This window comes from Trichomonas vaginalis, chromosome II (assembly GCF_026262505.1).
Source record: "Trichomonas vaginalis G3 chromosome II, whole genome shotgun sequence".
Classification (NCBI taxonomy): Eukaryota; Parabasalia; order Trichomonadida; family Trichomonadidae; genus Trichomonas; species Trichomonas vaginalis.
This window is the reverse complement of record NC_067204.1, coordinates 23,506,813-23,534,184: the sequence shown is the minus strand read 5'-3', so window position 1 is coordinate 23,534,184 and position 27,372 is coordinate 23,506,813. Positions and strand designations below refer to the sequence as shown.

At 32.5% G+C, this 27,372-nt stretch overlaps 8 protein-coding genes and 2 pseudogenes across 10 annotated transcripts, besides 2 other annotated features; 6 read left to right on the top strand and 4 right to left on the bottom strand.

The window, feature by feature from the left end:
* Nucleotides 1-6,790: 6,790 nt before the first annotated feature.
* TVAGG3_0597130 (uncharacterized protein) lies at nucleotides 6,791-9,331 on the bottom strand (the record flags this gene model as incomplete). The annotated part of the gene is made up of 1 exon (XM_001302881.1): nucleotides 6,791-9,331. The coding sequence occupies one exon, from the start codon at nucleotides 9,329-9,331 to the stop codon at nucleotides 6,791-6,793; it is 2,541 nt and encodes an 846-aa protein (XP_001302882.1).
* Nucleotides 9,332-9,333: 2 nt separating this feature from the next.
* Nucleotides 9,334-12,164: a mobile genetic element.
* Nucleotides 10,442-11,446, top strand: TVAGG3_0597120 (MULE transposase domain-containing protein; the record flags this gene model as incomplete). The annotated part of the gene is made up of 1 exon (XM_001302880.2): nucleotides 10,442-11,446. A coding segment is annotated over one exon (1,005 nt), but the record flags the coding sequence as incomplete, so codon positions are not given.
* Nucleotides 12,165-16,868: 4,704 nt separating the features above from the next.
* On the top strand, nucleotides 16,869-17,690 carry TVAGG3_0597100 (protein of unknown function, DUF4106 family; the record flags this gene model as incomplete). Its single annotated transcript, XM_051239648.1, has 1 exon — nucleotides 16,869-17,690. The coding sequence occupies one exon, from the start codon at nucleotides 16,869-16,871 to the stop codon at nucleotides 17,688-17,690; it is 822 nt and encodes a 273-aa protein (XP_051097472.1).
* An 86-nt stretch (nucleotides 17,691-17,776) lies between these two features.
* Nucleotides 17,777-27,372: part of a mobile genetic element that runs on past the window's edge.
* Nucleotides 19,709-20,245, top strand: TVAGG3_0597090 (protein of unknown function, DUF4106 family; the record flags this gene model as incomplete). Its single annotated transcript, XM_051239647.1, has 1 exon — nucleotides 19,709-20,245. One exon carries the CDS (start codon nucleotides 19,709-19,711, stop codon nucleotides 20,243-20,245), a length of 537 nt encoding a protein of 178 aa, XP_051097471.1.
* On the top strand, nucleotides 20,252-20,865 carry TVAGG3_0597080 (uncharacterized protein; the record flags this gene model as incomplete). The annotated part of the gene is made up of 1 exon (XM_051239646.1): nucleotides 20,252-20,865. A coding segment is annotated over one exon (614 nt), but the record flags the coding sequence as incomplete, so codon positions are not given.
* TVAGG3_0597070 lies at nucleotides 21,708-22,126 on the top strand (annotated as a pseudogene). The gene has a single exon. A coding segment is annotated over exon 1 (419 nt).
* TVAGG3_0597060 lies at nucleotides 22,143-22,496 on the bottom strand (annotated as a pseudogene). The gene has a single exon. A coding segment is annotated over exon 1 (354 nt).
* On the top strand, nucleotides 23,061-23,510 carry TVAGG3_0597050 (protein of unknown function, DUF4106 family; the record flags this gene model as incomplete). Its single annotated transcript, XM_051239645.1, has 1 exon — nucleotides 23,061-23,510. One exon carries the CDS (start codon nucleotides 23,061-23,063, stop codon nucleotides 23,508-23,510), a length of 450 nt encoding a protein of 149 aa, XP_051097469.1.
* TVAGG3_0597040 (KilA, N-terminal/APSES-type HTH, DNA-binding family) lies at nucleotides 24,261-25,073 on the bottom strand (the record flags this gene model as incomplete). The annotated part of the gene is made up of 1 exon (XM_051239644.1): nucleotides 24,261-25,073. A coding segment is annotated over one exon (813 nt), but the record flags the coding sequence as incomplete, so codon positions are not given.
* Nucleotides 26,125-27,279, bottom strand: TVAGG3_0597030 (organellar and viral DNA polymerase type B; the record flags this gene model as incomplete). The annotated part of the gene is made up of 1 exon (XM_051239643.1): nucleotides 26,125-27,279. A coding segment is annotated over one exon (1,155 nt), but the record flags the coding sequence as incomplete, so codon positions are not given.

The window sequence follows — 27,372 nt, the reverse complement described above, 5'->3', positions numbered from 1 at the left end:
GTTTTATTATATTCTCTTTCTTTTCATATTTATCATTGTTTTATAGAATTCTCTTTCTTTTCATGTTTATCATTGTTTAATGTAATTCTCTCAATATTAATGAATTCCCTCTTAATATTTCAATCAAATTAAATTCAATAGAAATTGTCAAATTCTTAGTTGAACATGGTGCAGATGTTAACATGAAGCTCATTCTCTTTCTTTTCATATTTATCATTGTTTTACGGAATTTTCTTTCTTTTAATGTTTATCTTTGCTTTATTCAATTCTTCTTCTTTTCATATTTATCATTGTTTTATAAAGTTAGCTTTCTTTTTATATTTATTAATGTTTTATATAATTCTCTTCCTTTTCATATTTATCATTGTTTTATAAAGTTAGCTTTCTTTTTATATTTATTAATGTTTTATATAATTCTGAAAATATTCTTAAAAAAAATAATTGTCGTCCTACATTTCCAAATTTTGAGAGGTTTACAAACGAGTTTCGCATAGAGTGGTCATAGCGTGGAACAAAATTCATCAAAAATTCTAATTAATTGAGGCGGTGTATGGCATGCGCTTGTTCAGAGCACGGACAGATATTGAAGATATAAATTTCGAGATTCGGATGAATTTCTGCAATTTATATATTGAATGAATGAGAATGTCTTATGTGTGAATATGGCATAAATTATGGTCGATCGGTCCAAGGTTGAAAGAATCATCAAAGATTCACAAAGTTAAAAATTCAGAGAAATCATATACTAACCATATGAAACAATCATATATAACTTGAAGATAATAAATGTGCTGTGATATATCTATGTTTGCTGAAATGAAAATGTAATTCTTTAAAAATACAATAAAAAGAAATTGAAATAATGCTTGATGAAAATAAAATGATCTAATAATGTAACCATATCTTAAAAAGTCTTAGGAAAGGTGAATTTAAGATTCGGTTGATAATCAATATCTAATTGAAGACTTTGTTCCTCATCTGAGGTACTTTTTGAGGTATTTTACCTCAGATGAGGAACAGAGACTTCAGAGACTCTTAAGAACAATCTTTAGTGTTCTTGGATGACAATCAACATCTGATTGTTCACTTTGTTCCTCATCTGAGGTACGCGAAGGGACATTGTACCTCAGATGAGGAATAAAGACTTGAAAGATTGTTAAAAACAATCTTTCATGTCTTTTGGCAACAATCAACATCTGATTGTTCACTTTGTTCCTCATCTGAGGTACGCGAAGGGACATTGTACCTCAGATGAGGAGCATCGACTCCTCAAACTAAATAAATTATCATGAAAAATTAAAAATCGAAAAATTTTCTATTTTCTCGTCATATTTTTTTTATATTTTCTATCATTATTATTATATTTTCAAAATACAAGCTAATTTCGATGATCTCAATCGATAGAAAGTTATTATTATTGTTTGCGTATTGGTTTGAACAATAAATTCTATGAGTTGAGTTAAATTAAAAATTATTTTTTTATATTTAACCAAATAAATTGTCTAAAATGTGATTTTAAACAATATATCATCATGTGATGTACAATATCTCTGTGTGTACCTCAGATAAGGAACAAAGTCTTCAATCAACTTCTGATTGAAGAAGAAAGTCTTCGAAGACTCTCATAAGAAGTCTATGAAGTCTTTATTCCTCATCTGAGGTACAATGTCCCTTCGCGTACCTCAGATGAGGAACAAAGTGAACAATCAGATGTTGATTGTTGCCAAAAGACATGAAAGATTGTTTTTAACAATCTTTCAAGTCTTTATTCCTCATCTGAGGTACAATGTCCCTTCGCGTACCTCAGATGAGGAACAAAGTGAACAATCAGATGTTGATTGAAGAAGGAAATCTTCAAAGATCTTTGTTAAGAGTATTTGGAGTCTTTGTTCCTCATCTGAGGTACAATACTTCAAAAAGTACCTCAGATGAGGAACAAAGTCTTCAATCAGATGTTGATTAGTCAAAATAAATATAAATCAATTATCCACTACTTAAGAACATTTTCCCTTACATATCTAAGGCTTATATACTCGTTTTATTATAATTTACCATTGAATTTCTCCAAATCTTTCTCAATCATTGCTTCGTATGTTAATATCATGCAATATCACACTTGCACACATACTTATTTTTCTATTAAATTCTAATTATATCAAAAATGTGCATATTTACCATTTTTATATTCTCATATTCTCGCAATTTTGCAATTTCCTCATATTCTATAAATATACAACTATTCACATTCTCACATAGCTAAATTTTATAGCTTCACTATTCTTAAGAAAGAAAATATGATTTTGTGCCAAATAATTTGATTATGATTTCGCATCTTTTCTCAACATTAAGGTTTGATTAGACAGACATCATTTAAAAATTTTTCTCGAATTTTTGGTATGAGAATTATGGCTCGATTCATAGGTTCTATCGTTCAAAGTGAGAAATTCTGGTAAAAAATGGAGAAGTAGGACGACGATCATAACCGTTTTTTAACAACTCATATAATTCTCTTCCTTTTCATATTTGTTATTGTTTTATAAAGTTAGCTTTCTTTTTACATTTATCATTGTTTTATTATATTCTCTTTAGGGATGCGACGGTTTTACACCATGACCGTTTAAAAATAGAATAATACGCCATTTTTGGGGCCGAATGGCGGCTACTTCGTACCCGCCATTCGGCCGAATAACAAAACAATACAAAATTATCGCCGTCCTTTTTTTTCTTTCTTTCTCTTTTTTTTTCTCTCTCTCTCTCTTTCTTTTCTCTTTCCTCTTTTTACTCCTCTTTCTCTTTTCATCATTAAACGTAGAAAGATATATTAATATTATTTTAAAATTAAAAAAAAATAAAGAAAGTATAATGAGTAATTATTTAGTTATCGATATATATATGGAAAGTGATAATCTGAGGATAATCTGAGGAGGAGTCTGAGGATTAGACCGAGGAGTAGTTTGAGGAGTTTGATGATAATCTGAGGAGGAGTTTGAGGATAATCTGAGGAGGAGTCTGAGGATAATCTGAGGAGGAGTTTGAGGATAATCTGAGGAGGAGTCTGAGGATTAGACCGAGGAGGAGTTTGAGGATAATCTGAGGAGGAGTCTGAGGATTAGACCGAGGAGTAGTCTGAGGAGTTTGAGGATAATCTGAGCATAATCTGAGGAGGAGTCTGAGGATTAGACTGAGGAGTTTGAGGATAATCTGAGCATAATCTGAGGAGGAGTCTGAGGATAATCTGAGGAGGAGTTTGAGGATAATCTGAGGAGGAGTCTGAGGATTAGACTGAGGAGTAGTCTGAGGAGTTTGAGGATAATCTGAGGAGGAGTCTGCGGATAATCTGAGGAGTAGTTTCAGGAGTAGTCTGAGGACTAGTCTCAGGACTAGTCTGATGAGGAGGACTCTAAGGAGTAGTCTGAAGAGTAGTCTCAGGAGGAAGATCTGAGGAGGAGTCTTATGAGGAAGATCTGAGGAGTAGTCTGATGAGGAGGGGTCTAAGGAGTAGTCTGAGGATGATGAGTAATCTGATAAGGAGTAGTCTGAGGATGATCTGAGGATAACCTGATGACTAGTCTAGGAGTGGTCTAATAAAAATGTAAAATATTTTCAAAGAAAAAATTCTATGAATTTTATATTTTAATTCTTAGCACTATACTGAATAAAATAAACATAAATATCAAAATTTGAAATTGAACACGCCAAAAAATTGATAATCCACATTCAATATTTTGTAAGTGGCGTACTTTTTGAATACTCGCCATACGCCTTGGAGTTCTCAATTTTGAATTCACCTTTATTTGGGCGACCTCAGAAAAATACGCCATTAAGAAAATATTGTATGAGATTTTAAATTTGAACACGCTCTACCTTAAGGAATTAAATTTATTAAGATATATTTATATATAATAAACGATTACTTAAAAAAGTATTTCATCGCTTATGTAAGTTTCAAAAAAATCACGAAAATAAAAAAATCAAGATTAAAATTTTATTTTTAATTTTTGAATTTCTCAAATGGCGAAATTTTTGGGCGAACAAAAAAAATGTACGCCCGGTCAAATGGCGTGTTTAACGCATCCCTATTCTCTTTCATTTCATATTTATCATTGTTTTATGGAATTTTCTTTATTTTCACATTTATCATTGTTTTATTTAGTTTGCTTTCTTTTTATATTTATCAATGTTTTATAAAATTCTCTTCCTTTTCATATTTATCAATGTTTTATTTTATTCTCTTTCTATTAGTACTTATCATTATTTCATATAGATCTTTTTCTTTTCATATTCATCATTTTTTATGATATCCTCTCAATATTAATGAATGCCCTCTTAGCATTGCAATCAAATTAAATTCAACAGAAATTGTCAAATTCTTAGTTGAACATGGTGCAGATGTTAACATGAAACTTATTATCTTTCTTTTAATATTTATCATTATTTTATGATATTCTCTTTCTTTTTGTATTTATCATTGTTTTATGGAACTTTCTTTTTATTCATATTTATCATTATTTTGTCAAATTCTCTCAATATTGATGGATGCCCTCTTAGTATTGCAATCAAATCTAATTCAATAGAAATTGTCAAATTCTTAGTTGAACATGGTGCAGATGTTAACATGAAACTTATTATCTTTCTTTTAATATTTATCATTATTTTATGATATTCTCTTTCTTTTTGTATTTATCATTGTTTTATGGAACTTTCTTTTTATTCATATTTATCATTATTTTGTCAAATTCTCTCAATATTGATGGATGCCCTCTTAGTATTGCAATCAAATCTAATTCAATAGAAATTGTCAAATTCTTAGTTGAACATGGTGCAGATGTTAACATGAAACTTATTATCTTTCTTTTAATATTTATCATTATTTTATGATATTCTCTTTCTTTTTGTATTTATCATTGTTTTATGGAACTTTCTTTTTATTCATATTTATCATTATTTTGTCAAATTCTCTCAATATTGATGGATGCCCTCTTAGTATTGCAATCAAATCTAATTCAATAGAAATTGTCAAATTCTTAGTTGAACATGGTGCAGATGTTAACATGAAACTTATTATCTTTCTTTTAATATTTATCATTATTTTATGATATTCTCTTTCTTTTTGTATTTATCATTGTTTTATGGAACTTTCTTTTTATTCATATTTATCATTATTTTGTCAAATTCTCTCAATATTGATGGATGCCCTCTTAGTATTGCAATCAAATCTAATTCAATAGAAATTGTCAAATTCTTAGTTGAACATGGTGCAGATGTTAACATGAAACTTATTATCTTTCTTTTAATATTTATCATTGTTTTATAGAATTTTCTTTCTTTTCATGTTCATCATTGTTTTATGGAATTTTCTTTCTTTTCATATTTATTATTGTTTTATATAGTTTTCTTTTTATTCATATTCATCATTTTTTTATGATATCCTCTCAATATTAATGAATGCCCTCTTAGCATTGCAATCAAATTAAATTCAACAGAAATTGTCAAATTCTTAGTTGAACATGGTGCAGATGTTAACATGAAACTTATTATCTTTCTTTTAATATTTATCATTATTTTGTCAAATTCTCTCAATATTGATGGATGCCCTCTTAGCATTGCAATAGAATCTTATTCACCAAAAATTGCCAAATACTTAGAAAGACGTTATGGAATTTTCTTTCTTATCATATTTATCATTGTTTTATAGCATTTGCTTTCGTTTCATATTTATCATTACTTTATCGAATTCTGATTCTTTTCATATTTATCAATGTTTTTTCCAATTCTGATTCTTTTAATATTTATCAATGTTTTTTCTAATTCTGATTCTTTTAATATTTATCAATGTTTTTTCCAATTCTCTCAATATTAATGAATGCCATCTAAGTGTCGCTATCAAAGCAAATTCCACAGAAATTGTCAATTTCTTGGTCGAGCATGGTGCTATTAATATCGAATAATTCTTTTTCTAGTTGCGTTAAGCTATGTTGAAAGAAATTACAAATATTTGTATAAGCCAAATAAGTAAATTTGAATTTTAATTCAAAATTTTTAGGTCCCATTTTTTTGAATTTGTAATGCCCAAAACAATTTAGAGTATATTAGTATTCCAATATACTCTGAACATTTTTCTGAGCCGTGCTCAGAAAAAGCTCAGAGTACATTTTAAATATGTTTGTTATCAGCCTCGATGAAAGAAAATCTGCCGTATTTTCGTGGATCGGATGAAAATATTGATTATCAGCTTATCTCGGCGCACAGTGAAGCTAATATATAATACGTGATAACTTGATTTTTTTTTGCCAAAATAATCTATAAAATTATTTTTTTATAAAATTTGCCTTCTGTAATTGCTACTATCATGAGTTAATTTTGACCTTTTTGAAACTAAAACATACACCAATTTGAGTTATACCGTTCTGTTGATTTATCCATTGAAATCTCCGAAAATTAATAAAATAGGGCGAAAATTGAATGAGTGAAGCGATTTTCAATTTTCGAACTATTTTGTAATTCTTGACCAAGATTGAAAGCTTTACAAAATATGTGGAACATATTTTGTAAAGCTTTCAATCTTGGTCAAGAATTCAAAAAATAAATCACTTTCAATTTTAAAATATTTGGACATCATCAGTAATCATAAAAATTATTCTAAATGCTGTACATGCTTGTTGTTCTCTTGTATTTTTTCATCCAAAGAGTCAAATATAAAAACACTTAAAGAATTATGTTTCAACGTGAACTAATTTCTCAAACAATATCTTTATATATTATTTTACAAACAATTTAAATTAATAATATCTTAACTTGTTAATTCTTCAAAAATGTAATCTTTGTCGCATTCAGTAACAACGTGAGTTACTAACAAATCAACTAAATTCTCCATAAGTAATAATTCTCTATTACTTTTCTCAGGAGTCATTGGATTCTTTGATCCTTCAGCTAGCATATCAAGCATAAACTGGAAATAGTCCAATAATTTTCTGTATTCGTTAAACATTACAGGGACAGGCGAATTTGTCTTGAAAATGTTATCAACTCTCTTTACAGCCTGTTTTAATTCGGCGTGCAACCAAGTATCGAATGTTCCTAATGGTTTCAAGAATCCTTCGAACCATCTTCCGAATCTTATCCATCTCTTGAACAAATCACTTCTTTTCAGTTCAGTTACAGGTGTATTATGTAACAAAGTTATTGGTGCTTCTATTGAATAGAAGTGGAATCCCATTGAATCCATAGCTGTTAACAATGATTCTAAGTTCAAATCACCTTTAGAAACCATTGTTGCTTCTCTATACAATTCGAAAACTGTTTGTGAATCACCTTGGTAACCAAGAGATTTAACCAAAGCACAAAAGTTTTCGAAGTCAATTTTGATGTTTCCTTGCATATACTGTTTGGATTGGAACATCAATCTGACTGCATTTCTGCGTTTTCTTCTTTCTCTTTCGTAGAATTCCAAGAAAATTATCATGAATTCAGCGTAATCGATTCTATTCTCATTATTTGCCTGTTTCTCGGCTTTTTCAATAACAGATTGCGCTACATGAGAATATTGGCCGACCACAGAATTCATCATATTTTTGATTTCACTTATATCGACCATTATTTTCTTTGGTGCTTGGCTGTCGATTCCAGGAAGTCCCAACAAAAGATATCTGCATCTTAAGAAGAAAGTCAATTCATCACACGTGTATTCTTCAAGAGCAAACGACTTAAATAGCTTCATCTCACTGTATTTCTCATCAGAAATGCATCTCCATAATCGAGCCGCATTTGTTAATGCAACAAAAAGTGACTCATCATTTCTAGTGAAAAATGAAACGATGAATTCAGGGAATCTTTGGACTTGTCCACCTGTTCTTTTCATCCATTCGTCTTGTAGATACTTAGCTTGGAAGATCTGTCGCATGATTTGGAACGGATTGTAATCAGATGACTGAGTATTTGGCAAAGGAACATCAATATGTGGAGCAACGTATTGTAGGAAGCGAGGATTCTGGATTGAATCGTAAATAAAGTCATTATCTGCATGGATATCAACACTATCAAGGTTCTCCGTGGTTTGGAGTACATCAATGACGCGTTTTTCAACAGCTTGAATCATTAATGCTGGGTTACCTGAAAGAAGAACCTTATCGATATCATCAGTGTATTGCTGTTGTGATGGAACATTTACATTCGATCTTTGAAGTATATCTGAGATCTTATCGTAAATTTGATTTAATTTCTGTAAAACACTGATGTATGGTGTTGAATCTACAGATAAATTACGCTTTCCCTTCTTTTCTCCGTCTTCTTCTTCACCAAATTGTTGGATTTCAATCTGACGTTCTAATCTTCCTTTTGATGCGAGCGCATTCTGAAGTTTTCTGCGTAATTCACCATTGGCTTGGTCTAAATTAGTCTTCTGAGCCTGCAAATCAAGAATCTGCTTCTTGTGTTTGTCAATTTTATCATTTAATTTTTGAATTTCTGTTTCCTTGTAGCGTAATTTCTTTTCTGTATTAGCAAGCTTTTGTTTGAGATCTTCCAGAGTGATGTAAACTGAATCACTTTGGAAATCTAAGAAAACTCGATGTAAAGCCTTTACGTGCTCTTCCAATTGAGATTTCTGCTCGAGGAAACGCTTCATTGACAGATCGTACTCTTGTTTTCGTTGTTCCATTTCGTCATCCTTTGCTTTAAGTTGTCTTTCACAATCAAATTGAATCTCGTTAACTCTCTCTGATGAAGTATCGATTACTTTAGTTAACTCAGCTTCTAATTGTACGTTATGATTTTTAAGTTTGTCCATTTCATCATGGCTTTTGTTTATTTCTTTTCTTAATAATAAGAAAACTTCTGCGTAAGATTCGCGTGATTTTTCGACGATTAGTTCTTGTTCTCTACATTCAGCACGTAACATACATGCTAACTGTTCTAAAAGCAAATCTGTGATATTTTGCATTGCCGATGCAGTTTTTGTGTCATCAACGCCTGTTAATGACTTTACAGCGGATTCAAAATTGTTAAGAACTTCTAAAATTTCTTTTCGACTTGCGTAGTGGTCTGGAACATCAGGATCAGTGTGTGTCCAAGTTGAATTTTTCATTTTTACTGAATATAATCCTTCCTTAATTCTTTTTCCAGATGATGTTTGTGGTGCACGACGACTTGGTGATGTTTGTTGCTGTGACTTTGTTGCTGTTTGTCGGAATTTATAAGATTCGGTCTCAAAAGGCATTGAAGGTGTTTCAATCAATACTTTACTAGCTCGCTTTGTTTGCACACCTTCTATTGGCGTTTCTCTACCCTTCAAAGAAGCGGTAGTGACCAAACTCGGGTCATTTCCGTCTGCCATTTGAGTAGGGGTAATTTTAGCTAAAAGTGACACACTTGTAAAAAGTGACACACTGTGAAGGGTGTGATTACCGATCGGTAATTTCGACAGTTTAGAATTTAAAATTTTTTATGGAACTGTTGCGAGTTTCATAAAGAATTTAAGGAATATAAGCAAAGATTTGAATCAAAATCTTAGACCTAAGCCGATCGCTTCGCTCGCGGCTTCCGCGAATTACAGATCAGCAAAGATTTGAACCAAAATCTTCGAACTAAGCCGATCGCTTCGCTCGCGGCTTTCTTTATTATTTTAAATTTGCATATTTCCATCAAATGTTCATAAGGTAAAAAATTTCGTTTATATTATTGCAAAATAAAATCTTCATTATCAAAATAATATTAAATGATAATATAATATAATTTATAAACAACTATTATTTAATAAAGTTTAATTGCCAAGGTTCATCTAATTTTTTGATTTTTAATGTTTTATGAATTTTATTTATCATGTATATATCTAATGAAGATTATATATGTAGAAGATAAGTACCTTAATATGTACGTAAAAATTAATGAAATTTATTTTGAATGTAGAACCGAGCAATTTTCAAATTTTGTGCTTTTTTTGAATTTTCTCGATACCAGATAAGTTGTGTTGGCTAAATAATATATGGATACAATGTGTCTTATAGATGAATATATGCACAAAGTTTAAGAGGCCATTTTCTTTCAGAAACCGAGATTTGTGAATTTTTTCAAATTTTGTGCTTTTTTTGATATTGAAATTTCATTTCATTTTTTTGATGCATATCGATGCACCATGCGAACTTAAAGAAAGGCTATCTTATATAGATGCTATGAAAGCTGTCATTGATAACGAATGCCATGCAGGTTGTCCATATCAAAAAAAAAATCCAAATTTAGGGGAAACAAAATTAAAATTCAGGTGCAGTGCAGATAAATGTGAAGCATGTATCTCATTTCTAAAGGATGATGAAGAATATATCCTAACAGAATATAATGGAACACATAATCACAATCAAATCAAAGATGAGACAAAGAAATACCACACATTATCACAATGCTATCGTCGGGTACTTATTAATTTTATAAAACAGGGGGTGATCCGAAAATGGCTCAAATTGAATGCGACAAAAAACTTGATCTGGATGATCCACTTAACAGGCCATCTTTTTTGAATGCATCTTCAGATCAAATGAAAACAATTCAGGAAAAAGGAAATAAAAAGATCAAAGGTATTCAAAAGTACGATGATAATCAATTCAAGTCAACTCAATTATTTAAGGGTATCAAAGAACAAGAGTCACCAAAAGATTTAATTTATTTCGATGTCGATAATTACAACAAACCAAAGAAATTAATCTTTTATTATGCTTCTTTCAAATTTCTGGACATAATCAAAATTGTGAAAGAGCATTTTATTGATGCAACCCATTCATTACTTGAATTTAAAATGTTGTTTTACATGATATCAGCCAAATTTCCAAATACACATGCATTCCCAATTTTTCAATTTGTCGTTTATCCAAACACTTCAGAAAATATTGCATTCTGTCTCAAGGCATTTTTTAACTGGGCAAAAGTAAAACCAAAATATTTTATGTCAGATTGTGCACAAGAAATCGAAAATGCGATTATCAACTCTTTTCCAGAAGTTATCCTTCATTGGTGTGCAGTTCATGTAATGAGGGCGTTCAGAAAAAATTTGAAAGATTATGCATTTGAGAGTTCAGACAAATTGATATTAGATACAAAAATGAACTATCTTGCATACGGCAGAAATGGCAAGAAAGAATGGATTGAACCAACGTTCAAAAAAATTCTGGAAATAGCCGAAAAATTCCCAGAATTTTCAAAATACATACAAAATCAATGGATATCAAACCAAGAAAGATGGACAGCCGCTGAAAGAGATGAAAATTTAGCTCTCACAAATAACATTTCAGAATCGATTAACAAAAAAATTAAATATTACTACTTTGGCGGAACAATTTTCATGAGATTTGATCGATTTGTGATGAAATTAATCGATTTTATCGTTCCTTCATTTTATTACAGAATTTCTCAAGATATAAGGCTCAGAGACAAAATTCCAAATCCGTTGCCATCTGAAAAAAAGCCAAAAAAGTCTACAATCAGACTGGATACAGAAAAATGTATAATGCTCACTGATAAAATTAAATCGTTAATAGTTAACTCATCAGCAAACTTAAATACGCTTCAATTGGGTTTAGATGACCTACTTGATAAAGTTGTCAAGGCAGCAAAGGTTCAAAAACGAATGACCCAGTATTTTTCGAAATTAAGTATCCCAATGGAAATCAAGCTTAGTATTCTCACGCAAATTACAGAATTTGGATGCAATACCCCTCAATTCATTGTTGAGAATGCCAAGTCTTTTCAAGATAAAATTATTACAGATTTCCACCTTCAAATTTATACAACATTATAAAAATTTATGAATAAAAACTTGATATAAAATAACATTTTTATTTTTACTAAGAAAAAAAGGTTTTTGATAATAAATTTATTTTATTTCGAAAAAGTAGCAATAATCGTAAAAGGGTATTGATAGGCTTGCTAAAGTAACTAATTTTAGCTGTCAAATACTTTTGTATTTTGAAGTAAATTAGTATAAATTTGATATTATTTTAACTCCCTTTGAAAACCTCAATTTTCCATACAGAGGGAACGGGAATAGCATCCAATATTCCCTGAGAATGGTTGCGCATTCTCAGTTCCCTCTATATTTCGAACGAAGCTCTCATCGGTCTTTTTTTTAATACTAAACGTTTTTTTTTCCCTGTCACTTTTAGCTAAAATTTGGGTTTGCCGGTAAACACCCATCTCATAACACATTTTTTGCAAAATTTGGTAAAATCCGTGTAAATGCTCAGATACATGTGGCCAATAATATTTGAATACTGACAGGTCCGGATATTAGGTTTAAATAGCTGATTTAATTCGAAATATGAAAAAATATGAAATCTCAATGTAATATAGTAAATTAAGAATCAGTATGAATGGTTATATGATTTTGATAAAAGAAAACTGAATGAAATAGAACAAAATTTGAATCTCAGAATTTAAAAGTAAATTGAGAAGAAAAAGTGGCTTTAGGGGTTTTATGATAGGTTATTGTCGGGTATTAGAAGTGAACGTGTTGAAAGAGATATTTAATTAATATGAGACAAAATTAAAACACGAAAAGTGCATAATGCACTCTTGTCGTCGAAGTTCCGCAATCGTATTCTAATTGCGGAAGATTGTCTCATTCTGGAAGACATTGTCTATGCAAGTCTCCCAGAATGACACAATTCATACACAATCTTCTTCTGATTGTGTATCTTTTGTCAACAAAGTGCAACAGTGCACTGTTATTGTGTGCTATGTGTCATTGTGGGAGACATTGTCTATGCAAGTCTCCCAGAATGACACATTCATACACAATCTTCTTCTGATTGTGTATCTTTTGTCAACAAAGTGCAACAGTGCACTGTTATTGTGTGCTATGTGTCATTGTGGGAGACATTGTCTATGCAAGTCTCCCAGAATGACACATTCATACACAATCTTCTTCTGATTGTGTATCTTTTGTCAACAAAGTGCAACAGTGCACTGTTATTGTGTGCTATGTGTCATTGTGGGAGACATTGTCTATGCAAGTCTCCCAGAATGACACATTCATACACAATCTTCAATTCTTGTTTTAATTTTGTCTCATATTAACTGAATATCTCTCTTCAACATATTTACTTCTAATACCCGACAATACCTTATCATAAAACCTCCTTTAAATCCACTTTTTCTTCTTTCATTACTTTCAAATTCTAAGATTCAAATTTTTTTTCTATTTCATTCAGTTTTCTTTTATCAAAATCATATAACCATTCATACTGATTCTTAATTTACTATATTACATTGAGATTTCATATTTTTTCATATTTCGAATTAAATCAGCTATTTAAACCTAATATCCGGACCTGTCAGTATTCAAATATTATTGGCCACATGTATCTGAGCATTTACACGGATTTTACCACGTTTTGCAAAAAAAACCAAAATGATAGAGTGGGCATAAAAAAAAAAAAAAAAAAAAAAAAAAAAAGGTAGTGGGGCTTCCAGGCACTTCGTGCCTTCTAGCCCTGAAGATGTTTAGTATAAATGAAGTTTTTATTCGGAAAATTGTTAGTCTTCTTGGTCGAAAACATTATATAATGTTTCACTTTTCACAAATTATATATGTTTTCATGTTTTGTCAAGACTTCTTCGTAAATGTTTTGTCAAGACTTCTTCTTCGTAAATGTTTTGTTGAGACTTCTTCATCGTCAATGAGTGTAAATCAGACAAAAATATATTTTAGGGTAGAAGGTTAGATATAACCTCTTTTCTAACCTCCTTTCTACCCTCTTGAATTTGTCAAGACTTCTTCGTAAATGTTTTGTCAAGATTTCATCGTAAAGACTTTGTCAAGATTTCATCGTAAAGACTTTGTCAAGATTTCATCGTAAAGACTTTGTCAAAACTTCATCGTAAAGACTTTGTCAAAACTTCATCGTAAAATCAGACAATAATGTTTAGGGTAGAAGGTTAGATATAACCTCTTTTCTAACCTCTTTTCTACCCTCTTGAATTTGTCAAGATTTCTTCGTAAATGTTTTGTCAAGACTTCTTCGTAAATGTTTTGTCAAGACTTCTTCGTAAATGTTTTGTCAAGATTTCTTCGTAAATGTTTTGTCAAGACTTCTTCGTAAATGTTTTGTCAAGATTTCATCGTAAAATCAGACAAAAATAATGTTTAGGGTAGAAGGTTAGATATAACCTCTTTTCTAACCTCTTTTCTACCCTCTTGAATTTTCATGAAATTTACACCAAAAATATACTACTAGGGTCATTTACGAAGAAATCTCAACAAAGTCTTTACGATGAAATCTCAACAAAACATAGACAAGAAAGTTCATGAGAAATTAGATGAAGAAGTCTTAACAAAGTCTTTACGAAGAAATTCATGAAAATTCAAGAGGGTAGAAAAGAGGTTAGAAAAGAGGTTATATCTAACCTTCTACCCTAAAATATATTTTTGGGTCATTTACACTCATTTACGAAGAAATCTCAACAAAGTCTTTACGAAGAAGTCACAATAAAACATCTGTCAAAAACCGCTTTTTAACTTCACTTAAAATGCCACGTAAGCTACGTAAGAATATACGTAAGAGGAAGAGAGCATTGAAACATCCAATAGTAAAACTGACACCACAACAACAGTTGCAACAACAAATGATGAATGACCCCACTATGTTGCAACAAATGTCAAGCAACCCTATGCTTTTAAACCGAGTTGTTGGTGCACAGAGTGGAGGTTTAAGAGCGGCACTTTTAGCGAAAATGGCAGGCTATGGTGGAGCTGCAGACGGAACAGCCTATAACCCTCAAAGTCAAATGAATTTGAGTTCACTCAAAAATCAAATAACAGATGTCAAAAAGTCAAACATAGACATACAGAAGCAAATAAGTGAAAACGAAAAGAAACTAGAATATGACAGACACACAAAGAAACTCAATGAGTTAAACGTAGAGAAAAGAAGAAAGAAGAACAACTGAAAGAACTAAGTACAGAGGAATATGCGAAAAAAAGTGTCAGAAAAAGCAGCAGAAGTAGCAAAAATGGAACAAGATGTCATAAATTTGAAAAACCATACTACTCGATATAAAGTACTGAAAGATGAAGAGATAAAACAAAAAGCCCTGAAGACATATATGGATAGCGATGAGTATAAAAAAGAAGTTGAAGCAAATGTAAAGGCAGAAAAACTTTTACAGTTGCAAAACCAAACCGTACAGTATGAAAACTTAGCACAAGAAAGTAAAAATAACGACGCAGCCATGCAAAAGGCAATGAAAAGTGCAGAATATATAAAAGCTAACAATGACTGGTTAGATGCCCAAGCCAACGCTAAAGCAGCCAACTCATAGGGTCAATAAGGACAAAAATACAAGCGGATGAAGATAGTTCAAATGAAGCTTTAACAAATGCTGACTTTAAGAACGCTTTCGAAGCTCTTCATAGTAAGGTGAAACAAGTGAACGACTTCTCATCTGGAAAGAAACTGAAGTCTGAAGGTTTCGACAAAGAGTTAAAAGAAGTAGCACAAAATATGACGAAAATAACAGATGCAGCAACGAGACAGGCAGTTCAAAGTGCCTATGACGCCGTTAGAGCAACTGTTGTGAAAAGTCAAGAAAAAGAGTTACAACAGACCAAAACAGACCTAGTAAATGCTTTCTTAAAAACGAAAAGTCAGGTAGGACATTACGCTGCAGATGGAACATATGTGCCAGCTGGTGGAACTTATATACCACCAAACCCTCCAAGAGAAGCACCTGCACCAGGACTACCTAGAACATTTACATCGTCACATGGACACAGACACAGGCATGCACAACAACCAGCACAACAACCAACACAACAACCAACAGTTCAAAACACTGCACCACAACCAGCACAACAACAACCACAAACAGAGCAAGGACATAAAAGAAGTAGAGAACAAGGAAACCAAGAATTCTTAAAAATGCTTAAAGAAGACTATGGTTACCCAGATAGTATTGACTTTAGTGACAGATATAAAGAAGCTATTAGAAAGTTCAAGGATGGAAATACTGACCCGAACCTATTTAGCTTTATGGCTCTGCACCAAAGGGGATATAATTTCAAACCTGGAAAATACAAGCTCGCTAAGGGATATGATTTAATAGCATATCATCCAAATGACATGAACGAATTTACTCCGAGATATTTGATGTCAGAGCTAAATGACAATTTAACTCTCTTCATGAAACGCGTAAAAAATAGAGACGGAACGAAAGAAGAAAGGTTTATGAGTCCGGATGACTTAGAAAGGGAACTTGTTGAAAACGGTCTCGGAATATATGAAATGCCAGCAGATGAGGTACAAGAAACTCCACAGGAAGAACTAGTTCAGATACAACCAGACATGGAAGAAATAGTTCAGCAACAAAAGCTAGAAGAGCCTGAAGGAAACGAACAAGTCCTTCCTTTGGAAACTAACTTCACAGAACTAGATGAAGATTTGGAACAGCCGAAAAATCTTGACCCTCAACAAGAGTATGCGGAGAATATGGAATATTTCCAAGAGTCTAAAAAAAATTCGGCTGACATAGTAGAAGAATATCGAAAAATGTTTGCCGACATACAAAAGACTCCAACATCAGATGAAAATATCCAGCATAGAATGGAAGAACTGAAAAAAAATGTACACAAATACAACAACCCTTTTTACTTACGAGCATTTAACGTTCAATCTTCGGATGAACTCGGTGAAGATAAAAGGTTAAATTTCAAGAAAACATATAGAAATGAAACATTGTTTAAAGTTCATTCAGAACCTAACCAAGATGGAAACAAACCTACTTTTGTTTCTGCAGACGATGGAACTACAATGAGATGGGGTCATAAAGCTAACCCGGATAGGTGGTTCATAAACTTACAACCTCAATTCCAAGAAGTTGTAGACGCAATGGAAGTCAATGGTGAACCAGATATAGCTGGTATTTTCAGCGCGGCTTTAATGCCATTGAAAGATATGAAAGATGCAGATATTTTGGACCAGTATGAAATGAACATGGCTGATGGAAATATAACACCTGACGTTCTAGAACATTTATCTCAAAGAACTACACAGAACCATAGAGATGGTATATTTGGTGAAGAGTTTAGAAAGAAAGTTAGGGAGATAGAAGGAAGAGAACCTATTGTACATGACCTTGCAAACGAAAGTTTACAAAATGTCATAAAAACTTACTTTGCAGACAATGAACCGAGAAGGGATGAATATTTAAGAAAACTCAAATGGACAGTACCAAATGAAATGTTAGTATTGAAAAACATGTTCCTTGACAAAATAAAACCAACTACAGAAATAAACGACGCAAGACTGAAAGATTGGGTAGAAGCCTTCCCATTCACAAAAGATATAGTTGGTAACATGGAAAGAAAACCAGAATGGCTACAAAAACATATATTTGGAAACGAGCATATTCCATATGGACAGGCACTGTTTGAAGAGCTTGAACCGGAAACTCAGGAAAGAGTCATGCAAACAATACGCGAAGACTCAAATACAGACTATGACAAACTCTTTCTAGGATATAGGTTACCTGAGATGGGCGACCAGAGCCAAAAGGCAAAAAGGACATGGGAAATTTGCAACATACTAGATGAACATAATGCAAAGATGCAACAACTTCAAGCAGAGGGCAATGAAGGAAAAAGAAGAGTTAAAAACTCAGTCAGGAAGAAAGTAAAGCTTGGTCGGAGTGGGTTCTATTATGACATATAAATCCAACTATTCTATATTTTTACTCATATGAAATGTACGCCGCTCAGAATATAACGCCAACAGTTTTGGATGCCATGAATGGAAATGTTTCCGAATGGTATAACGAATGCGACAATGCCATTAGAAGGTCAGAAATAGTTCCTGGAACTTACGAATATACAACTGCTGTTTCTTATGGAAACGTAGGTGAGTTTGGAGAAGGTTCTTCAACAACAGTAGATATTGCTTGCGACAGGTTTCATATTATTTCTATTGACAACTCATTCTTATACGTGGAACAAGACATTGAAATAAAACCTTCTGCCAAGTTGTCTGACAAGAAAGGTTGCAATGGAATTTTCTATGTCGGATACCAGTATGCTCCAGAAGTTTTCATGGGATATAAGATATATTCTAACTCTGACTTAGTTCAAACAGTAACATGGGCAAACTATGAATGGTTCGCTTTGAGAAACTCAGTACAACCACAAGCTAGAGAACAAACAGACCAGTATGCAACCATTGAGAAAATAAGAAGACTTGACCCTAACGTTCCAGGAGTTTATGTTAACCTTTCTGGACAAACTGCAGCAGCAGTAACCAAAGTAAAATTGAAACTTAGAGTTCCTTTGTCATCTTTCCTCATCTTCAGGTTTTTAAGATACTTGCCAAACTGGGCAGGAAAAATTTCTATCGAACTTACTCCAAGCAAAAATAACTTAGTCATTGCACCAACACAAGACCCATTCACTCTTACAGAAGTAGTGGGAACAAATAAAATGTCATTCGCCGACTTTTGCAAAAACAAAGTTGACTTAGACTTTGGTTTCTCAAACCTCAACACTGAAGTAAACTATTATTTCAATGCTGCTGGAGATGCTTGGGACCCAGTTAAGTTCACATGCGAAAAGTTTGAATGCAAGAGAATAGAAAGCAGACTTGCAGTCTATATGTTGGACCCAGATATTTCAAATGCTTTAGCTGCCAAATATATTGCAGTTCCACTTATGTTCCCTATACACCAAATATCTGTCAAAGACTTTGCAGGTGAAGTTGGAAACCAAAATCCAGGAACCGCAGGTGCAAGAACAGATATTGCTTTAACAACTGCAATGAAACATGCAGATACTATGTTTGTACTGTTCAGACGAACTATAAATGACTATTCTTGCTTCTACAACCCTGGTATTAAATACCATATAAACATAGATGGCAAATACTATCCAAGAGAAGAATATTCTACAGTTGAGGATATGAGGTCATACAACTTGACATTAGATGCTATGAACTTTAACAACAACTTCACAACAACCATTAACCCTGAAATGCAAAGTTCTATTATGCCATATGTGAAAGTATGGACTCATACAGGAGCTCAAAACACTCAATATACAAATGGAGACCGTTCAAACTTTTGGCTTGGCATTCCATTTGCTGACTCAGAAGACTTTATGGGTGGTATTTCAACTGTTGGTACAGTTCAAATACAATATACTGGTGACAGAGACGGTCCAGATGAATTGAAAGCAAAGAAGTTTACAAAACAATAGCACTTTTCACGGAAGATGCTCTTTTGAAAATTCGTTCGATGAAACCTGCTGGGGCTCCTCAGATTGGTATAACGACAGCTTCCATCGAGCAGATTTTGGCAGCAGGTCAGTAAGTTGTTCTTGAACTGACTTCTCTCCGTCAAATATTGACAGTACGCCAGTTTTGACATAGTATTGTATTAAAAACTTTCCTTTAGAAATATCGGTCAGTTTTGTTGTTATATTTTTGTCTGCTTCAAGAACTTTCACCATCTCGGTTATACCAACTTTCTTTGCTTTATGAAAATATTTTGGTTCAGCAAAGACTGCTATTCTATAACATTTTCCATTGTTTGTATAAAGAACTATTCTGTCAATGAACTTGTATTGTTTGTGTGTGTAAACTTTGTTTTGCTTCAATTCGAAGAGATACTCAAATACGTCCATCTTTTTATTCTAAGTAAAATGTCATTTCCGAAAAATAGAAGCGTGAGTGTTTCAAAAGGTTTAATGGCGGTGGCAGATGTGAAGTTAAATTCACCAACTCAAACAAACAGTCAAAGTGTTGTTGTCAATGTCAAAGAAAGAGATGTTGAAGTGGGGAAACCATACGAAGACGAAGATGGTATAACAATAGTTCCTGTAAAAGAACAACCAACATATCCTGAAGTTAGCAGAGACTTAAGTTCTGTTGCAGATATTCGAAACGACTACAAACAACTGAAAGACAAACTTAAAACTCAGGAGAAGATTTGTCAAGCTTTGGGTATAATGTTAAACTTGGTCGAACACAACCCTGTAAAAGTGAACTCATATGTCATCGCACCTCATGAAATTTTGAAAGAACTATTGAAACTTTTGACAGAGGCAGACGATATAAACATCAAAGAAATAGAACCCGACATTGCTTGCTGTGGTGTTTCATATAATGTCATTGACAAGATATACGTTATGAAAGGAGGTGAAACGTTGAACTTAAAATATAGTTTCCCAGACGTCATAAAAATATTTGACGACCACAACATTTCATTAAAATTTAGTTGCTAAGTAAAAATGGCAGAAGACATAGTGGTTTATACTATTACGACTAAAAACCCTGAGTCATATAATTCTATAACAACAAACTTACAAAGTCCTCAAGGACGATATTGTAAACTAACTTTAAACACAATGACGACTAAAGCCTGTTTTGCTCTTTTGACACCAGAAGACTTTGTTGTTGTGAATGGTAAAAAATACTTCTTTGAAGATACTTACTCAGATATACCACCAACAGGTTTTGTTGACTTATTTAATACTTTAAGGACGGATGTAACATGTGCTGCAACTAGAGCAGGTTTCATTATGTTTGGATGTCCGACTGAGTTTAGTATAAACGATATGAGCTATAATACAAAACTTATATCTGGTTTTTACTACCAACAGTTTCCTATAACAGGAAAAGGTGTCATACAAGGTTTGTCTGTTCCATTGACTTTAAGTACACCTATTTTATATATTGTTTCAAACTTAGGTTCAAAGTGCTATTCGAATATCGACAGAAACTACTATGACCAAAAGATACTCATGCGTATAAACAACACATTCTCTGCTGGTTTGCCTATTGTTCATTCGAATGCAGAGTTTTCAGCTTTAGTGAACTCAAACACTTTGGCAAACATAAACTTAACCTTAGTCGACGCAAACTTTGTTCCTGTAAAACTTTTATGTCCTATGTATTTGTCAATGACGGCAGAAAGTTTCGAATTGGAAGATGCAACTGGTGAAAGTATTGTACTACAAGAACAACTTCAACAACAAATGCAACAAATGGAACAAATGCAACAACAAAGTCAAGAATAAAAAATAGCTCAAGAATAAAAAATATATTTTTTTTATTTTATTTGAAATGTACGCTGAGTTTGTTGGAGAAGACCGTTGGGAAACTTGTTTGTTAGATGAGAAATATGAAATTCACTGTTGTGAGTCATTTGAAGTCAGAAACAAAAAGACAAAAAGAGTTTTAAGCGAATGGGAGCGAAATGACGGATATGCTATGATGAGGATGGGTGGAAAAAACTATTTAAACATATTGTCATTGCAACTCATTTTATACCGAATCCTAACAATTTACCTTTGTAGACCACATAAACCGTATAAGAAACGACAATAGACTTGAAAATTTACGTTGGGTCACTCTTTCTGAAAACAATAAGAACAAGCAAATTTGGAGATATTGTATTCGAATTTGTCGACGAACTAGAAGATGAAGCAATTGAAATTACAGACTATGGCAAGCATACGCTTGAGTTTTACTACTATAGCGAAGAACAAGACTCTTTCTACTTTTATACCGGTGTAAACTATAGAAAATTACAAGTATATTTTACTAAGGATGACTATGCTTATGTAAACACTAGAGATACAGATGGAAAACACGTTCATATACTTCTTAACAAATTCAAGAAGCTATATGGCATACCATTTTAAAACGTTTTAAAAAAAAATATTTTTTTATCCGATAGAAAAGATGACGAAATTCATCTCAGTAAATAAGTACATGACAGAAGTCAAAGAAGAACTAGACCCATTCATATATTTGAATGTTTACTTCTACCATTTTGAAAAGTCTACATTTGACAAAGTTTGGAACATCGAACCTGTTAAGTTTGCTATTGTGACTAAAAATGGTGCGAAATTTGAAGACTTAGACATAGAAGGTTTGTTAGCAGTCAAAGAAAATTTTGACAGAAGGTTCTCAAACCTTAAAGAAGGCAAAGCATACAAACTTGTTATACCTTATGAACCAAAGAAAGCAGACGACTATGAATATTATGAGTCTAAGATAGTTGAAGTTCAAGGTAATTAGGTAAAAAGATTTTAGAGTCTAAGCCAGTGTTTGCTCCTAAAGAGGAAGAGAACATTGACATTGACCCAGAAATGTTCTAAAAATAAAATTTTATTTTTACATGTCAAATTTCTTTTTCTCTGGAACTGGTTCAGGTTCTTTCTTCTCTTCTTCTACTTTCTTTTCTTTCCTTTCTCTCTTCTTCTTCTTTTTCTGGTGGAGTTATGTCAAATTTCTCCGAACCATATTTATGTAAAAGTTCTTTGTCCTTTAATAGCTCTTCTATTCTGTTTTCTATTTCATCTTCAAGAACAGCGCATGTGCCTTCTTTGCATTCTAAGAACTTTTGTTGGACTTCATCTTTCCAATCGGCGTCATCTCTGTCAACAAGTCTGTCATTGACAAATTTTAAGACTGCTCTTTGTAATGTTTTATGGTTCTTGTCATATTCCCAGAAACAGAACTTTAGAACAAATTCACCTTTCTTGTTTACACTATGTAAGATTTTATGGTCGACAGATGTTTTAGAGTCGAAAAGTTTGTCTCGAATATAGATAGCGAAATCGCTAGACATTTTCTAAAAGATAAAATTTTAATTTTTCTAAAAATATGTTAGAAAAAAAGTTTGCTGACATTGACAAGAAATTTGAGAATGTTTTAAATAAGAACAAGAGGAAGTTGGAAAATGCTCAGATAAAACCCATACATGACAAGTTCTTATTTGCTCAGAATGGTATAACAGGTCTAATTGCACCACCTGGGTCGGGTAAGACTTTCACTTATCTTAAAATGGCTGCACAACAACAAGAACTAGATGAGAAGAACCCATTCTATGAGTTAGTAGTCATTTGTAGTACTTCTGGTCAATTCGATCAAACCGTCAATTCGTTCAAAGATATTATAAAGAAGTCTAAGTTAGTATGTATAAAAGACTCTGAGTTGTTAGATTGGATAAAGAAGTACCAAAGAAGAGTTTTGAAGTACAATGCTATAAATGAGTATATAAATTCGAAGTTTAAAGACCCAAATGAGGAAATGCAGAGAATATTAGAGAAGAAACACTTCAGAAACAAACAGAAAGAGATAGAATACATTTCGAAGAAATTGCAATCGTACGATTGGAAGACTTACCCTCATAGATGTCTTCTTATCTTAGATGACTTTGCTTCTCATCCTTTGTTAAAGAACAGAGAACAAGACATGTGTCGAATTCTTAAGAAGCTCAGACACTTTAACATTTCAGTTGTCATTTGTGTACAGACAGCCAAGAGTTTAAGTAAGGATGTAAAGAGAATACTTACTGACATTGTACTTTTCCCTGGATTGTCCGAAGACGATTTCATGGAACTTATGAAAGAGTCCATGGCAGGTAAGTTTGACAGACATGAACTATGGGAGAAGTACAAAGTCATACAAGACCCTCATACTTCTTTCAGAATTCACATCTACGCGAACAAAGTTCAAATTGTAAAAAGTCAAGCTTGAAAAATAAAGAGTTTAGTCTTAGTAAGTCTGTTGTGGTGCTGGGGCTGTCGGTTCTTCTGGCTGTGGAATGGACTCGGTTGGTGGTACGTCGGACATTCGTTTGTGTCTTAACCGTCTTTGTTCTGAAAAAGTACAATATTGTCTTGAAAAAGTACAACATTGTCTTGAAAAAGTACAACATTGTCTTGAAAAAGTACAACATTGTTCTGAAAAAGTACAACATTGTTCTGAAAAAGTTCAAGACTTGTTCTGAAAAAGTACAAGACTTGTTCTGAAAAAGTACAGCTGTACTCAAATTTGAGAGACATTGTACTGAATTTATACAACATTGTTCTGAAAAAGTACAATATTGTCTTGAAAAAGTACAACATTGTCTTGAAAAAGTACAACATTGTCTTGAAAAAGTACAAGACTTGTTCTGAAAAAGTACAAGACTTGTTCTGAAAAAGTACAAGACTTGTTCTGAAAAAGTACAGCTGTACTCAAATTTGAGAGACATTGTACTGAATTTATACAACATTGTTCTGAAAAAGTACAACATTGTTCTGAAAAAGTACAATATTGTCTTGAAAAAGTACAACATTGTCTTGAAAAAGTACAACATTGTCTTGAAAAAGTACAATATTGTACTGACTCAGTATGGAGCTTGACCCCCTAGACGAAGCAATTTATCTAATTGAAATTAACGAGCTTGTTAAAGACTTCCTCAGGCAGAATGTAAAGGTCAAGCTTGAAAAATAAAGAGTTCATTTACTCTGCTTGTTTGAAGTTGTCAAAATACTCTGTTATTTTTTCCTTTAACAATGGCAAATCTTCTTTGAAGGTAAGTATTGTACAACCTTTCATATCATAGTGTGTTTGAGGTAACGTATCTTGAACTATCTGTTTAACATCTTCATTCGGTGTCATTGAAATCGGTAAGTTTTCGCGATAGAACCAATTTCTGTCAGATTTGTAAATCTTAGCAAGGTCGTAAAAGCTTTTGTTGTTTCTTCTGACTAAATGCAACATAACCATATCTCTGTCTTCTTCATTTTCCATCTCTTCAGTGTAAATCATATACTTATAGTTCTTTTCCTTTCCTTTTGGTACCGAACGTGGTATTCTTTTCTGTATGTTTTTGTCTTTTGCTTCAATGACTTCATCTTTTGCTTGAAGTTTCTTTTCCATCTCTTCACGTTCTTGTCTATGAATTTCATCTAGATGTTTGAAAATATAACAAGCGTAACGAGGCGAAGCCCACATTGCAACAGCATTTACAAGAAGTCTATGAACATAATATCCTTTCAAACTATTTGGCAAATTTTTACGATTTTCGTACGGAATCTCGTTCCGCGGTTTTCTACCACTCGCAAACATATGAGGAAATTCTTCTAAAAGTTCTTTTGTCTGTTGGTTTTCAAACCAATGACGTGCTTGCTTTGTAGAACGAAGAGTATTCAAAATACTTTGCATTTGGTACATGTCATCTTTGACTGAACGAATGAGACGTAACTGTTTGTTATACTGTATGTACTCGTATTCTTCATTTATGGCTTCATGGACTATAACTGTTGTTGTGTTCTCTGTTGTTGACATATCTGTCTTTACATACAAAATAAAAAAATAAAAAAAATAAAATTACGTTATTTTCTTACTTTATAAAAGACCAAAAATAAACGCTTTACATGTATTTTTCAGCAACTTCGTCAAGAAGTCTGTAAATATACCAAGCATAGCGAGGTGAAGCCCACATTGCTATTGAACTAACTAGGAACTTATGAACATATATACCTTTTAGATACGATGGTAAGTTTTGTCTGTCTTGGTACATCTTTTTAAGTTCTACATGTTCGAACTCACTCAAAAGTTCATGAGTGCTATTTAATTCAAACCAGTCTTGTGGTTTCTTAGTATCTGGTGTAGCACATGCTGTCAAAATACTTTGCATTTGGTACATGTCATCTTTGACCGAACGAATGAGACGGAGTTGTTTGTTAAACTGAACCCACTCATATTCTTCATTTATAGCTTCATGGACTATAACTGTTGTTGTGTTCTCTGTTGTTGTCATATCTGTCCTTACATACAAAATAAAAAAATAAATATAAAAAAATTACTTTATTTTTTCTATCTTAAGGAAATTCATGAAATTTGGTCATTTTTCAGCAAAAATATATTTTAGGGTAGAAGGTTAGATATAACCTGTTTTCTAACCTCTTTTCTACCCTCGTGAATTTTCATGAATTTTCATGATTTCATCGTAAATGTTTTGTCAAGACTTCTTCATATATGTTTTGTCAAGACTTCTTCATATATGTTTTGTCGAAACTTCTTCATATATGTTTTGTCGAAACTTCTTCTTCGTAATGAGCGTAAATGACCAAAAAATATATTTTAGGGTAGATGGTTAGATATAACCTGTTTTCTAACCTCTTTTCTACCCCAGTTATTTTATAAGCGTTTTACATGGTAAACGTTATTTTTACATGTATTTTTCAGCAACTTCGTCAAATAATTTTATAGCTTTATCTATCTCATCTACTTCAAACGTTTCTTTACCTTTTATGGGAGCACCATACATTTTCTCAAACTTTTCAAGTAGTTCTGTTTCTGCAGCTCTCATATCGTTAACCAACACAACCTTGACTCTATTGACTGTACTGTCATATCTTTGAGTTATATTAAATGTTCTTCCTATCTTATATCTCTTTGTATTGAAGTCCTTCGGTTTCTGAACGATGTAAAGTAAGCCTTCACTGCAACGTTCTGAGTCGAACGAACCATATGTTATGAAATTATATCCAACAACTGGGTCTAACCATAACAAAACTATTGGTATAAGACTTTTGTCGATGAGATATGCTGTAGTTCCATAGAATCTTACCGATATCATAAGCTCAGGATTTCTTGTCAAAATTTTCTGACTAGAAGCAATTCTAACCCAGTCCTTTGCTTTCTTTCCAGATGGAGATAAAATGTCTGACAAAGAATATTTGTTGTATTTCTTTGAGTATCTTACGTTTAAATCACCTATTCTAACCACTTTGGTCTCATTGTCTATCTTTCCAACTGTTTCAAACTCATTGTTTGTCATTTCTTTCTTTAAATCTGCATAGTCGTTTCTCATTCTTTCTATCTCTTTGACGGAGTAGTTATATTTCCTCATTGCTGCTTTACATTTTGAACATTGTGGGTTCATTTTAGCATTGTACATTGAAATCTTACCTGCTAGTATGACTAAGGCGTCAATGGTTTTCTTCATCTCGAACATAGCGGGTTTTATTTGTTCGTTCCATACCTTACCCCTACTATCTTTATCTCTTATTTCCCAAACACATTTTGCAACTAACGAAACAAAGTTGTCGTAGGTCTTAAATTCTTCGGATTTGTAAAGGTCAATGTCCATGACTTTGTGGTTGCAATGAAATCCAAGGAATTCATAGTTTACCTTTCGTATGAACTTCTTTATTTCTACTGAGTCAGTCAGTCTGACTTCTATTTCGTCAAATTCGGGAATGGTTAGTTTTTGTTGTTGTATTTCAGGAAGTTTAGGTAGATGGTCAATAATATCCTGCATTTCATAAAGATACTGTTCATTTGTTTCATCTTTCGCACTACAGTCTAAATTACTTGTTAAAAGTTCTTGCTTTATCTTCTGGATTTTTGTTTCGAAAGTATATGAAGAAGGAATGAAGCTTTTCATCTCTACTAACATTGAAGTTGGGTTCATGACTAAAGAGTTTGGTGCTGTAGTTGTTTGAATTGTTGTTGTGCCGATTGTTGACATTTTTATTTTTTTATACAAAATAAAAAAAATAAATAAAATAAAGTTAGTTTTATTTTTTATTTCGGGAAAATTCATGAAAATTCAAGAGGGTAG